This window comes from Schistosoma haematobium, chromosome ZW (genome assembly GCF_000699445.3).
Source record: "Schistosoma haematobium chromosome ZW, whole genome shotgun sequence".
NCBI lineage: Eukaryota > Metazoa > Platyhelminthes > Trematoda > Strigeidida > Schistosomatidae > Schistosoma > Schistosoma haematobium.
In genome coordinates, this window is record NC_067195.1 from 26,809,006 (window position 1) to 26,823,638 (window position 14,633).

Here is a 14,633-nt window from a genome sequence, read left to right on the forward strand (position 1 = left end):
CGTCTGACACTCACTTTCGGTCATCTCAGGTTCGTAAACCACATCTTTACCGTGAACAGTTAGTGAGTAGGACTCTCCTGACAGTGGCTGTATACTCATGACCATATGAGAGCATTTCGGGAGAGAGAGCTGACTCTCCTCACCCTCAGCCGTACCCGGGCATGTAAGACATGAATGACAATCGTTGAGTAAAAAAATGAACGTTAGTTGAAGACAAAAATATAAAATTTTGAAGAGAACGTGATGTAACCGAACTATATTTATTTATTTGAACACATAAATATTGGTACAAGAGAGCGCCAATATATATGCGCCACACAAAACAATGAGAATTCGAAGAGAAATAGAAAAAAAAACCTAAGGAGCGCAAAAAAAGAGAACAATAACGAAGAGATTCGTTTAAGGTACTGTATTAATAATAATAGTAATAGTGAAGGAACGGAAAGCTACAATCAGAAGAAATCTTTCAGGTAAGGGAGACACAATCACCTTTTATGAAGAAAGTAAACGAAGGTTACAGCAGGATCACCACTGGCTTCTATTCTGAGCCATATCTGATAACGTCTCTAGCCACTGTGTAGGACACAAAATAGGGAGTCGTGAAGGACCGACAGAAGCCAGTCCTTTGCAGCTTTCTTTCATGACACGACACCATGTCATGCACTGACCACCTCTTCGCTTGTTCCAACTAGTCCCAGAGTCGGCAAATAGTGCATGACGTAGAATTCTCTGGGACAACATTCTTAGAACATGTCCAAGCCAACGAAGTCGATGTTTCAAGATGGTGACACCAATTGAATTATCATCTCTGCACCCGAACACACGATGCCGAACCTCTCCATTACCAACATGGTATTGCCACTTGATGTCAGCAATCCTTCGGAGACAGCGATGATCGAACACAGAGAGTCGTCTAACGTCCTCAACTCGGAGAGACCAGGTTTCACAAGCATAGAGCAAAACTGCTCTCACCGACGCGTTGTAGGTCCGACCTTTCACAGCCAGACTGATATCACGAAAGTGCCAATAGTGGCCCAGATTGGCATAAGCCGCTCTGGCTTCCACTATACGTGAATTGATCTCATCACTCATGCCACCACCAACAATTGTGCAGCTACCTAGATACACGAACTTCTCGACTACGTCTATCTGCTCACCGTCCAGGGTGAGTACAGGATTGGAATCCTGCCAGTCTTGTAGAAGTACTTTGCACTTCGATGGTGCAAAGCACATACCATACCTACGGACACTGATTGCCAACTGATTAAAGGCGGATTGCATGTCTTGGGCATTATCGCACAGTAAGACAATATCATCCGCATACTCAAGGTCGAGAAGTCTTTCTCCAGGCAACAGATCCACACCACCATTACTTACATCCACCAGAGTTGTTTCCAGAATGTCATCGATAGCAAAGTTGAAGAGGAATGGTGAGATTGGGCAACCCTGCCTAACCCCACTGCTCGAATGAAACAATGGAGAGAGGTGGTTGTATGCCCTCACTCTGCCTGAGGTGTTTGTATATAGGGCTTTTAGGATGGTAATAAACTTCTCAGGCACACCCTTCTTCAACAGACAATCCCAGAGAACAGTCCTGTCCAACGAATCGAAGGCAGCCCTGATGTCAAGAAACACTACGATTGTTGGCCTTTGAAAAGTATGGCGGTGTTCTAACATTTGGCGGAGGGTGAAGACATGATCAATACATCCTCGACCAGAACGAAACCCAGCCTGCTCCTCGCGAGTCAATCTTTCTCGGGTTTTGAACAACCTACGAAATATGACGGAAGCCAATAGCTTGGACGCAATCGGAAGTAGACTTATCCTCCGATAGCTGTTACAGGAACGACGTGAACCCTTTTAAAGATAGGGACAACTATCGACTCATTCCATGACGTTGGTACACTCTCTAGTTCCCAAACCTTTGTAAACAACGTCGTCAATTCCTTAGTCAAAAAGTCACCACCATCTTTAAAAAGAGCCGGAGGTAAGTCATCTGGGCCAGGTGATTTGTAACGCTTCAAGAGTTGGAGTTCCTTGCGGACTTCCGCCTCATTTGGTGGATCAGTCGTCACCGAGCATAGAGAGTAGGACAGTCTGACCGATGTCGCCGGAGCAGCAGGCCAGTTGAACTGCCCTTCGAAAAATTCTGCCCATCGTCCAAAACGTCGATGGATGTTAGTGATTGGCATCCCATCATCCTCACAGATTGTTTCGCTCACACCAGACTTCTTGCTGCCAGTGGCTCGGATGAGTTGGAAGAGCTTCCGGTCATTACCAGATGCAGCTGCTGCTTCCAGCTCATTAGCACGCTTCGACCACCTGGCTTCTCGGTCCTTACGCAAGCTTTGCCCAATTTCCTTACGTAACATCTTTCGTTTATGGTCAAACTCACGGTTACCCGGAGTAGACCGACAGGCTTCAATGAGTTGTAAGGAACCTGCAGAAACCCAGTGCTTATAAGCGGGACGTTTCGCGAACCCACAACTGACTGTACCCGCCATTTTCATGGCGTCATGCAATCGCAACCAATGCTCATCTATACTTTTCGGTGGAGTGGTAGCTAGCCTAGAGGCTAGCTCGGTTCGATACTTACTTGCAACAGAAGTTGCAACCAGCTTGCTAATATCAGTCCGTTGGTGGCGGTCACTTCGTTGTCCACTGAAAAGTAAGGCAAGATTGGCGCAGACCAAGGCATGGTCAGAGTCCAGATAGGTACTCCAAAAGGAGCGGCAGTCATGCACACAACCACGCCAGCGGTAGCTGATCGCGATGTGATCAATCTGAGTCCAGGCTTGGGATACAGAGGGAGGACGCCAGGTGGCACATCGGTGATGACTGTGCCGAAAGTTAGTGCTAGCCAGAAACAGGTTGTGGTCTGTGCAAAGTTGCAGTAGACGGTCCCCGTTATCTGACCTGAGACCAACGAGTCCCCATCGGCCACCTAAACGACTCTCTTCTGTGCCTAGACGCCCGACCTGAGCATTCAAGCCTCCGGCTAGTACTACAATATCTGTCGAACGCACTTTCTGGAGAACAGATAACTGGTGGTAAAACTCATCCTTGATTGCATCTGGGCTGCAATCTGTCGGAGAATAGGCGGAGATGACGAAAAGACATCGTTTCTCACGCCGATTTCTTCTCACTTTGATGGAACTTTCTAATCTAACAGCACATAACCGACTGTGAATGGGGATCAAATCGAGTAGTGCTGATCAAATATGATGAACTGCCTATAATTAACCGAACTGCCGGTCATTGCTGAATTTCGAAAACTATGAAAATAACTCAATGTTCTTTAGTACCAACGTATAACAATTGACACCTACATAAGGCATTACAAAACACTAAACACAGTTGAAACCAAACTTTTAATCTACTGAACACTTCAACCAATAAATCACTAAAGATTTAAGTCAAACCCTACTTAATTTACCTGGATTTCTGAAGATGAATGAATAAAACCTCAGCTTTAACTATGTGGTAACAAGTTTGAGACCTGCAATATAAACTATAATTCAGAAAATTGAGTAGTGTGACTTGACTTTAGGAAAGCTTTGACTCGGAGACAAGTTCGTGAGACGGTGGGACGCTATACTTTTACCGTGCTTCTGGTATTCGTTCAAGGCTGGACCGAATCATGTTATTACCACATTGAAAATGGTGAGGGTTTTACACTCATATCATCTTTGTAAACCATTTTACAAACCTTGACTACTTGCAATCAACCATAGTGATATTAATACTGCAGTAATGAAAGCATACACCTTGTCGCATTGGCTCATGAAAGTGGAAGTTTATTATATGTATAAGAGTACTAATCTATGCCCCCGAATGCCCTGGTACGGACGAGAGGGGGGAGAGTCCGCTCTCCCTCTCGAAATACTCTCACACGGCCACGCGTATACAGCCTCTGCCAGGGAAGTCCCGCTCATTGCCTTCTCGTGGCGGAGGTGTTGTTTACGAAAATGAGAGGACGAAAAGCGAATGTCAGGCGCTTTAACCCGATCCCAAACCGATGGTGCACATGGGCTCCAGTATCCTGCGGGAACAAATGGCGTATGAACCAATCGTTGGTCACCGGCTACCATGGGACTGCATCTCCTTACGATGCTCCACTGCCTTGTGGGTTAGACCTTCAGGTCGAAGGCTCGGGGAGTGGCCCCCTAAGATAACCACCTGCTTCGGTCTGGGCACCCGGGCAATATCACAGCCCACACACAAATATGATGAACTGCCTATAATTATGGAAAATACTTTACTTGCTTCAACTAACAATCAAATGATTACTATTATTATTATTATTATTATTATTATTATTATTATTATTATTATTATTTACCACATTATTCACCCTCTTTTATACTTATACAGCGGCTCGTCTTTGGTGGAAATTCGACTCTATCTAAACGTTGTCGAGTTACTGTCCGGTTGAAAATTGTATGTTACCACTGAATATGAGTACCGAAGCAGTTTTTCTGAAACCACATGCACCATTCAAACTGGCTGCCTTCAACGTACGCACACTTATGCAGGTTGGACAACAGAAAGGGCTGGCTGTCTTTGGAAAGTCTTAATATCACTGTCTGCTGTCCATCCGAAACCCGTATTCAAGACTCTGGTGAAGTACTACAAATTCGCTCTTCATCTGTCATTTCAAAAGCTTGTTTTACGTGCGTTCATCCGGGGCCCTGTGGCATCTTAGTCTGGTCTTGCTGGCGTTGGTGTCACACTAAGCGCTAGAGCTGAGGCAGCACTAACCGACTGGATCCCCGTTAACAGTCGGTTATGTGCTGTTAGATTAGAAAGTTCCATCAAAGTGAGAAGAAATCGGCGTGAGAAACGATGTCTTTTCGTCATCTCCGCCTATTCTCCGACAGATTGCAGCCCAGATGCAATCAAGGATGAGTTTTACCACCAGTTATCTGTTCTCCAGAAAGTGCGTTCGACAGATATTGTAGTACTAGCCGGAGGCTTGAATGCTCAGGTCGGGCGTCTAGGCACAGAAGAGAGTCGTTTAGGTGGCCGATGGGGACTCGTTGGTCTCAGGTCAGATAACGGGGACCGTCTACTGCAACTTTGCACAGACCACAACCTGTTTCTGGCTAGCACTAACTTTCGGCACAGTCATCACCGATGTGCCACCTGGCGTCCTCCCTCTGTATCCCAAGCCTGGACTCAGATTGATCACATCGCGATCAGCTACCGCTGGCGTGGTTGTGTGCAAGACTGCCGCTCCTTTTGGAGTACCTATCTGGACTCTGACCATGCCTTGGTCTGCGCCAATCTTGCCTTACTTTTCAGTGGACAACGAAGTGACCGCCACCAACGGACTGATATTAGCAAGCTGGTTGCAACTTCTGTTGCAAGTAAGTATCGAACCGAGCTAGCCTCTAGGCTAGCTACCACTCCACCGAAAAGTATAAATGAGCATTGGTTGCGATTGCATGACGCCATGAAAATGGCGGGTACAGTCAGTTGTGGGTTCGCGAAACGTCCCGCTTATAAGCACTGGGTTTCTGCAGGTTCCTTACAACTCATTGAAGCCTGTCGGTCTACTCCGGGTAACCGTGAGTTTGACCATAAACGAAAGATGTTACGTAAGGAAATTGGGCAAAGCTTGCGTAAGGACCGAGAAGCCAGGTGGTCGAAGCGTGCTAATGAGCTGGAAGCAGCAGCTGCATCTGGTAATGACCGGAAGCTCTTCCAACTCATCCGAGCCACTGGCAGCAAGAAGTCTGGTGTGAGCGAAACAATCTGTGAGGATGATGGGATGCCAATCACTAACATCCATCGACGTTTTGGACGATGGGCAGAATTTTTCGAAGGGCAGTTCAACTGGCCTGCTGCTCCGGCGACATCGGTCAGACTGTCCTACTCTCTATGCTCGGTGACGACTGATCCACCAAATGAGGCGGAAGTCCGCAAGGAACTCCAACTCTTGAAGCGTTACAAATCACCTGGCCCAGATGACTTACCTCCGGCTCTTTTTAAAGATGGTGGTGACTTTTTGACTAAGGAATTGACGACGTTGTTTACAAAGGTTTGGGAACTAGAGAGTGTACCAATGTCATGGAATGAGTCGATAGTTGTCCCTATCTTTAAAAAGGGTTCACGTCGTTCCTGTAACAGCTATCGGAGGATAAGTCTACTTCCGATTGCGTCCAAGCTATTGGCTTCCGTCATATTTCGTAGGTTGTTCAAAACCCGAGAAAGATTGACTCGCGAGGAGCAGGCTGGGTTTCGTTCTGGTCGAGGATGTATTGATCATGTCTTCACCCTCCGCCAAATGTTAGAACACCGCCATACTTTTCAAAGGCCAACAATCGTAGTGTTTCTTGACATCAGGGCTGCCTTCGATTCGTTGGACAGGACTGTTCTCTGGGATTGTCTGTTGAAGAAGGGTGTGCCTGAGAAGTTTATTACCATCCTAAAAGCCCTATATACAAACACCTCAGGCAGAGTGAGGGCATACAACCACCTCTCTCCATTGTTTCATTCGAGCAGTGGGGTTAGGCAGGGTTGCCCAATCTCACCATTCCTCTTCAACTTTGCTATCGATGACATTCTGGAAACAACTCTGGTGGATGTAAGTAATGGTGGTGTGGATCTGTTGCCTGGAGAAAGACTTCTCGACCTTGAGTATGCGGATGATATTGTCTTACTGTGCGATAATGCCCAAGACATGCAATCCGCCTTTAATCAGTTGGCAATCAGTGTCCGTAGGTATGGTATGTGCTTTGCACCATCGAAGTGCAAAGTACTTCTACAAGACTGGCAGGATTCCAATCCTGTACTCACCCTGGACGGTGAGCAGATAGACGTAGTCGAGAAGTTCGTGTATCTAGGTAGCTGCACAATTGTTGGTGGTGGCATGAGTGATGAGATCAATTCACGTATAGTGGAAGCCAGAGCGGCTTATGCCAATCTGGGCCACTATTGGCACTTTCGTGATATCAGTCTGGCTGTGAAAGGTCGGACCTACAACGCGTCGGTGAGAGCAGTTTTGCTCTATGCTTGTGAAACCTGGTCTCTCCGAGTTGAGGACGTTAGACGACTCTCTGTGTTCGATCATCGCTGTCTCCGAAGGATTGCTGACATCAAGTGGCAATACCATGTTGGTAATGGAGAGGTTCGGCATCGTGTGTTCGGGTGCAGAGATGATAATTCAATTGGTGTCACCATCTTGAAACATCGACTTCGTTGGCTTGGACATGTTCTAAGAATGTTGTCCCAGAGAATTCCACGTCATGCACTATTTGCCGACTCTGGGACTAGTTGGAACAAGCGAAGAGGTGGTCAGTGCATGACATGGTGTCGTGTCATGAAAGAAAGCTGCAAAGGACTGGCTTCTGTCGGTCCTTCACGACTCCCTATTTTGTGTCCTACACAGTGGCTAGAGACGTTATCAGATATGGCTCAGAATAGAAGCCAGTGGTGATCCTGCTGTAACCTTCGTTTACTTTCTTCATAAAAGGTGATTGTGTCTCCCTTACCTGAAAGATTTCTTCTGATTGTACCTCTCCGTTCCCTCATTTCTACCATACTACCTTACACCAATCTCTTCGTTATTGATCTCTTTTTTTGCGCTCCTTAGCTTTTTTTTTTCTATTTCTCTTCGAATTCTCATTGTTTTGTGTGGCGCATATATATTGGCGCTCTTTTGTACCAATATTCATGTGTTTAAATAAAAATAAAAATAAATACTAATCTATGAGCATCAACAAAGTTTTATATTCGGAATAAATAGGGCTGAGCTATATTTTACCTCCGTCAGCGAAACAGTTAACAAGGACTTTTGTAGCGATCGATTAAGCTTTAAGTAAAAGAGAACAATCAGTACTTCTTGAACTACCTGAATCAAAAAACACAAAGGTATGACACAACCGATAAGAAAAAGCCCACTCTCGAAATGCTCTCATATGGTCATGAGTATACAGCCACTGTCAGGAGAGTCCTACTCACTAACTGCTCACGGTAAAGATGTGGTTTACGAAATTGAGAGGACGATAAGCGAATGTCAGGCGCTTTAAGCCAGTTGGTGGACACGGAGGGTTCACTTAGGGGAGTAGGGAAACCCTGATTCCAAATCAATGGTGCACATGGACTCCAGTATCCCGAGGGAACAAATGGCGTATGAAGTAATTGTTGGTCACCGTCTACCATGGGACTGCATCTCATTACGTTGCTGCACTGCCTTGTGGATCAGACCTTTAGGTCGAAGTTTCTGGGTGTCATTTTAAATCCCAGAATAGTGGAGGTAAGTAATAGCATCAATGGTAATGGGAAAGGTCAGGCATCAAAGATACAATTTGAAAAAATATAAATTAGCGAAATAAAAACAAAAAGGCTTATGAGGTTTGAATTTCAGGAGTTGGGGGAAGATAAAGATTGGATGGACATGCGCCATTGCAAACGATTTTGAATCCTGTCATTCAGAGTCTCTAACCACTGGTGACGATATTCTAACGGACCCCAACCACGTAGTCTGTACCTATTAAGAAACGTCAGTCCAACTCTCAGTGACTTTATGGATTTGATTTGGCCGCCCTGAACTTTCTTTCAGTGTACTACTATACCAGACATCACAAGTCGGTGTAGGCAGTGGATGGGCGTACGTAACACGTCATAGATATGGTCGAGTTAATGTACATTTGTGATGCTTTTAAGCTGAAAATAACTGTACAGAAACTATTCAGACAAAAACCAGAATAATAAAGAAGCTTTCATCACTGAATTAGACTTTACTTTTGGACGGAGAAAACAAATATACGGCTACTGGCTGCAACTTACATCAAAAAGTGGACTTTCGATAATGCTGAATACGGTACTGGTCTCTTTGTACGGAAAACAGGTTTAGCCCCAAGTGTCAACCAAAGTGTTGCTTTCATAACAGAGCACCGACCCAACACAGGCTGGAAAACAGTTGAGAACTAGGTCATTACCTTCTTCGTATACTCTTCAGGTGCTTGGCGTTGTTTCAAAGGATGGGATACGGTGCTTAATGACGTCAGCTAAATGCAACTGGACAAACCAATCTAAACCAAGTAAATTAAGATAAATTGGTGTTATGTAGCATACCCCGGTGCATGTCGAATCGTGAAAAGACACATTCCAATCTAACTGTCCCGACAAACGTAGATAATTACTGCATGCAGTGCGAGGATTTTGCTGTTGGCATGGTGCGTGATGTGCACATTTTGATCCTAGATTCTCGTGGGAGAATGATTACGTCTGATAGTAGTAGTAGTAAATTTCCTCTCACCTGGGGTTTAGCTCTAAAATGTTGCCATTAGACTCAACGAATTTGTGCAGGATCTGGGAACAGGCTTTTTAATACTCGTGGAACGATTTGGCTTCCTCTTTAGACAAAATCCATCTTTGTGGCCCATTGATTTACACTTCCTGCAACGATGTTGTTTATAAGGACAGCTTCGTACACATAATGTCATGCACCAGTCAGTCAGTAGCAACGTAGAACTTCATACGTACATACACCAGTTCAAGTTGCCACACCACATTAGCACTGGGATACAATTGTCGATTCAAATCCCGTGGTGATAGAGGTAGTAAAAGTATAAACAGTAATCGAAAAGATTAGGGTTTAAAGATGTTATTCAAGGAGTATAATCCAGTGAAATAAATTTGGAAAGAGAAAAAAAGAAAGTTACATGAAGATATCAGAAGATTAGAATTTGGGAGGACACAAAGAGTGGATGCACCTGTGCAACTGCAAACGATCTTGAACCATGTCATTCAAGTTGTCTAGTCATCGGTTGCTATCGAATCGCGGGTCCCAACCAGGTAGTCTAGCACAATGGACCAATCCACTTGTCAGTGACTTCATGGATTTGTGCCGTGTTTTAATCTGGCAGCCACTAGCTTTCTTCCATCCTACTCCTACACCATAAAACATTGTACGTCGGGCGCTAATGCCATGCACTACAGTGCCAGCAGAGAGCAGGAGGTTTCATATTTGCCTGTTGTACTGGATTTGAGTGAGATGGACTAGGTTTTGCTGGGGCAGATTTAACCGAGTTGGATGGTTGTTGGACCACATATACTTCAGGTCGATCGGAATTAACACGCTGAACTATCGTAGTATCGTGTTGTAGATTAACTATACGTTGATATTCACTTTCAATAGCATTAAAAGTCACTTTACGGTCTAGTCCATTCGAATCAGCAACCGTGTTCTGATGTCACTGAACTTTTGCGATTGGAGACTACAGATGAGAATGAGGACTTTGAAGTAGTCTTCAGTCAGCGACTTCAACCGGGAGCGTTCGCACTCGCGGTTGACGATTCCCACATGCAATCGGCGTCTTTGTTCATAGTCAGTTTCAAACATTGGTAGCGCGTGTTGAACAGTGAGAAGTTATCTCCGAACTATTAGCTCGATGACTGGACGGTGCCTGGGAATGAGTGGTCACGTGGGTTTAGAGGCAGAATTAAGTTAAAATATCTATCTAGTTTACTAGTATTTGATCACAGATGCCTCAGAAATATTGCTGGTGTCTGCTGGGATCACCGGGTCAGTAATAGTGAAGTTAGACGTAAGGTATTAGGGAATGATGGTAAATCAGTTGATGAGTTTGTGAATCTTCATCGACTGAAATGGTTAGGCCACGTGTTACGTATGCCCGAACACCGATTACCACAACTAGCAATGCTAACCGGTGTTCGGGATGGTTGGCAGAAAGTTAAAGGTGACCAAACCAAAACGTGGCATCAGAGCTTGAAGTCACTAACTTCTAGTCTGAGTCATGTTGGTAGATGCAGACTACTTGGCTGGGGTCCGCGTGACTATCGTAACCAATGGTTGGAGACTCTTGGTGACATGGCTCAGAATAGATCACGCGCAGAGACAGATGACAATTAGTATCCGTAGATATAGTATGTGCTTTGCACCATCGAAGTGCAAAGTACTTCTACAAGACTGGCAGGATTCCAATCCTGTACTCACCCTGGACGGTGAGCAGATAGACGTAGTCGAGAAGTTCGTGTATCTAGGTAGCTGCACAATTGTTGGTGGTGGCATGAGTGATGAGATCAATCCACGTATAGTGGAAGCCAGAGCGGCTTATGCCAATCTGGGCCACTATTGGCACTTTCGTGATATCAGTCTGGCTGTGAAAGGTCGGACCTACAACGCGTCGGTGAGAGCAGTTTTGCTCTATGCTTGTGAAACCTGGTCTCTCCGAGTTGAGGACGTTAGACGACTCTCTGTGTTCGATCATCGCTGTCTCCGAAGGATTGCTGACATCAAGTGGCAATACCATGTTGGTAATGGAGAGGTTCGGCATCGTGTGTTCGGGTGCAGAGATGATAATTCAATTGGTGTCACCATCTTGAAACATCGACTTCGTTGGCTTGGACATGTTCTAAGAATGTTGTCCCAGAGAATTCCACGTCATGCACTATTTGCCGACTCTGGGACTAGTTGGAACAAGCGAAGAGGTGGTCAGTGCATGACATGGTGTCGTGTCATGAAAGAAAGCTGCAAAGGACTGGCTTCTGTCGGTCCTTCACGACTCCCTGGTTGGGGTCCGAGAGATGGTGCGACTCAGTGGCTAGAGACGTTATCAGATATGGCTCAGAATAGAAGCCAGTGGAGATCCTGATGTAATTTTTTACTTTCTTCATAAAAGGTGATTGTGTCTCCCTTACCTGAAAGATTTCTTCTGATTGTATCTTTCCGTTCCCTCATTATTACTACACTACCTTACACCAATCTCTTCGTTATTGATCTCTTTTTTTGCGCTCCTTACCTTTATTTCTATTTCTCTTCGAATTCTCATTGTTTTGTGTGGCGCATATATATTGGCGCTCTCTTGTACCAATATTTATGTGTTCAAATAAATAAATAAACATGTTCTAAGAATGTTGTCCCAGAGAATTCCACGTCATGCACTATTTGCCGACTCTGGGAGTGGTTGGAAAAAGCGAAGAGGTGGTCAGTGCATGACATGATGTCGTGGCTTGAAGGAAAGCTGTACAGGACTGGCTTCTGTCGGTCCCTCACGACTCCCTAGTTGGGGTCCTAGAGATTGAGCAACACAATGGTTTGATATGTTATCAGATATGGCTCAGAACAGAAGCCAGTGGTGATCCTGTTGTAACCTTCCTTTACTTTCTTCATAAAGTGATCGTACCTTAAACTGAAAGAATTCTTTCCGGTTGTATTTTTGCTAACTGAACTACTCCTATTATCACCATTATTGTTTCGCTATCATACATTAATTTCTGTTCGTTGATGTTCTCGTTTTTCCTGTACGCACCATAGATTCTCTCTCTTCACAGCCTCATTGTTATTGTGTGGTGCATATGGATTTGGCGCCCCTTTGTATCAATAGCTATGTTTAAATAAATAAATAAAAATCCGAAAAATCAGAATTTTGGCATACGGTTCGTCCAAAATCAGCAGACGAACATAAATAACGATTCATCGATTTATTTTAAAAATATAGTAACATTTTCCGAAACCTTAAAATAACGATAACACTACTTAATATAGTCGTTTCCAAACCTAGATACCTGTTACAATTCTCTGTAAATAGTTTCCACTAACTGTCAGCTCATACTTGGGACTAATCTCAGGGAAAGTGAAAGTAGGTTACACAAAGCAAACGTTTATCGGACGTTAAAAAAGTAAAATTACTTGATATAACTCCAGTTGTTCGTTTGTGACAAAAAGGACCTCATAGTTGGAACACCACACAAATCCCAGAAGCGTTGCTGATTTATTCTACACACGAAAACGTGAGAAGTTACTATAAGAAATAAGGTAACCTTGCATTCTTGAGAATACTGTACACCCCTGGGGCAATTGGCTTGAAAATTTAAAAAGTCAACTGATCGATGAGTCCGCTGAATTCCCAAGATTTTGTTATCCTCAGAAAACTTAATACTCAAAACTTCGCCTTGATCATCTATGCTGTGATACGAAAACCCATAAAAATAAAAATAAACGAAATTATCTAAAGATACAGCAAGGACGATATGGCTAAAAGACATCCTGGATAGACAAATGCAGGATATTTTTTCATACACACAAAAAATAGATAAGTTGTGCAGTGACTAATGTAGTGTTGTCCCCCAATCTATTTTTTACAATAATTTGTAACACTAATACCGGAAAAATTCAATGTTCAGATATTTTTAACCGTAGCAAATTAGACGGTAGACAAATCAGTTATTACTTAGAAAGCTTAGAAAATTTGGACACTTTTATAATACACCCAGAACTATTTTCCATAGGGGAAACCAAGAAAATTAAAATAGACTCAAGTTTGTTAGATGGAAATAGAGACCAGAACAGAAATCGACTGCTGTTGGTCAGGGTGGAAATGGTATAAAACTACCCATCAAGTCATAAGCAATCTAGAACCCGGAATAAATATGCACTAGTGAAAGTCCAATACTCCATAAGCCGAGCGAGGTGAAATCAATAAGGTATTAATGCAGCAGAAGTAGCATTATCAGTGATAGTGCAAAAAAAGATGAGATGGAGATTATAATTCGGCAAACGAACTCACAAGGTAAAAGCATGAAGTATTGAAACTCAGAATCTAAGTGAGTGCTTCGGAGCCACCGAGCTCAATATTCACATAAATACATGAAATAGAACTGATACCGGAAATTTCACTGTATGTAACGTTGGCAAAGGTCGCGCATGTTCGTGCTCCTACAATTTCTCGATTCATATCATTGGCCAACCTCTTAACTTCCCTCAGTGTTGTGAAAAACTCAACACAAGGATATGGTTTGGCAGAAATAAAATGAAGTAAAGGATGACCATAGATATATATGTGAACACATCAACCCAGGAAAAACTGAATGCTAGGGTGGAGCAGTTACATAACTCAATAAACTGAGTAAAAATTTAAGCTCATTGTTGAAGTAAGCTCAAACGTATACTTTCGTTTGGAACTACTGTTAATTACAGTTGAATATAGAAATTTAGGGAATGACGACTTGAAGGTCTCCACAACGAGATTACTTAAGATTTCCGGTCAATCAGTTATGAGCGAAATCCTTTCGAATAGAATATAACTTACCGAAAATTCAAAACCAAATCATCAACAACAGATTTGGCATTGACACCCATCGTACCACGACTCCTGAGAGTAAATATCTACAAACATTTACATGATAAAATCAGAGTTACATGTTTACGAGCATCGTCAAAGTAAACACTATTAAGTGTGTCAAGTGGTTCGAAAACAGTTACTTTCGTCGATAAGTACAGAAAAGAATCGCAATTCTCACCAGCCAGCTTTATGTAACGCCTTATTTGATTATGGTACCAATATCAAATGTCACTGTAACGAGTTGGTGTAAACGGTTGAGGGAACTCGGTATTGTAGAGGAAGTGACTAGCATGAACTTCTTTCGATAATAACTCTTTTCATCACTCAAACTTTTCGTAATTTCACTTGTTTGTACAATTACTGAAATTTACCACATAGTTGTTGTGCTAGTTTGGCCATGAGCTTTCCTTTTCGTTTCCGCTTACAAGATAAATTGATTATCACCCACAAGTAGAATTCTTCCCACAAACTCCTCAGTTAATCCTCTGTCTCATGAGCAGATCGTTAACATAATTACCATATACGTTTATAGACCACATC

The 14,633-nt window shown here is 43.5% G+C and overlaps 1 protein-coding gene across 2 annotated transcripts in view; it reads right to left on the bottom strand.

Annotated features, from left to right (window-relative positions):
* The window catches only part of RMC1 (Regulator of MON1-CCZ1 complex), a 54,200-nt gene extending 39,880 nt beyond the window's left edge, over positions 1 to 14,320 (bottom strand). The window contains exons 1-6 of one of the 2 annotated variants that reach the window (XM_051210859.1): positions 14,171 to 14,320; positions 14,061 to 14,137; positions 12,793 to 12,937; positions 9,266 to 12,748; positions 9,082 to 9,234; positions 8,794 to 9,038 (exon numbers count right to left, since the gene is read on the bottom strand). Coding sequence is in view for 1 of the 2 variants with exons in the window: in XM_051210860.1 (XP_051070877.1) it covers positions 12,662 to 12,748; positions 12,793 to 12,937; positions 14,061 to 14,110 (282 nt within the window). In the remaining variant the exon portion in view is untranslated. The remainder of the gene's footprint in view (positions 1 to 8,793; positions 9,039 to 9,081; positions 9,235 to 9,265; positions 12,749 to 12,792; positions 12,938 to 14,060; positions 14,138 to 14,170) is intronic. The other variant, XM_051210860.1, reaches the window with a different exon arrangement.
* Between the last annotated feature and the right edge of the window lie 313 nt (positions 14,321 to 14,633).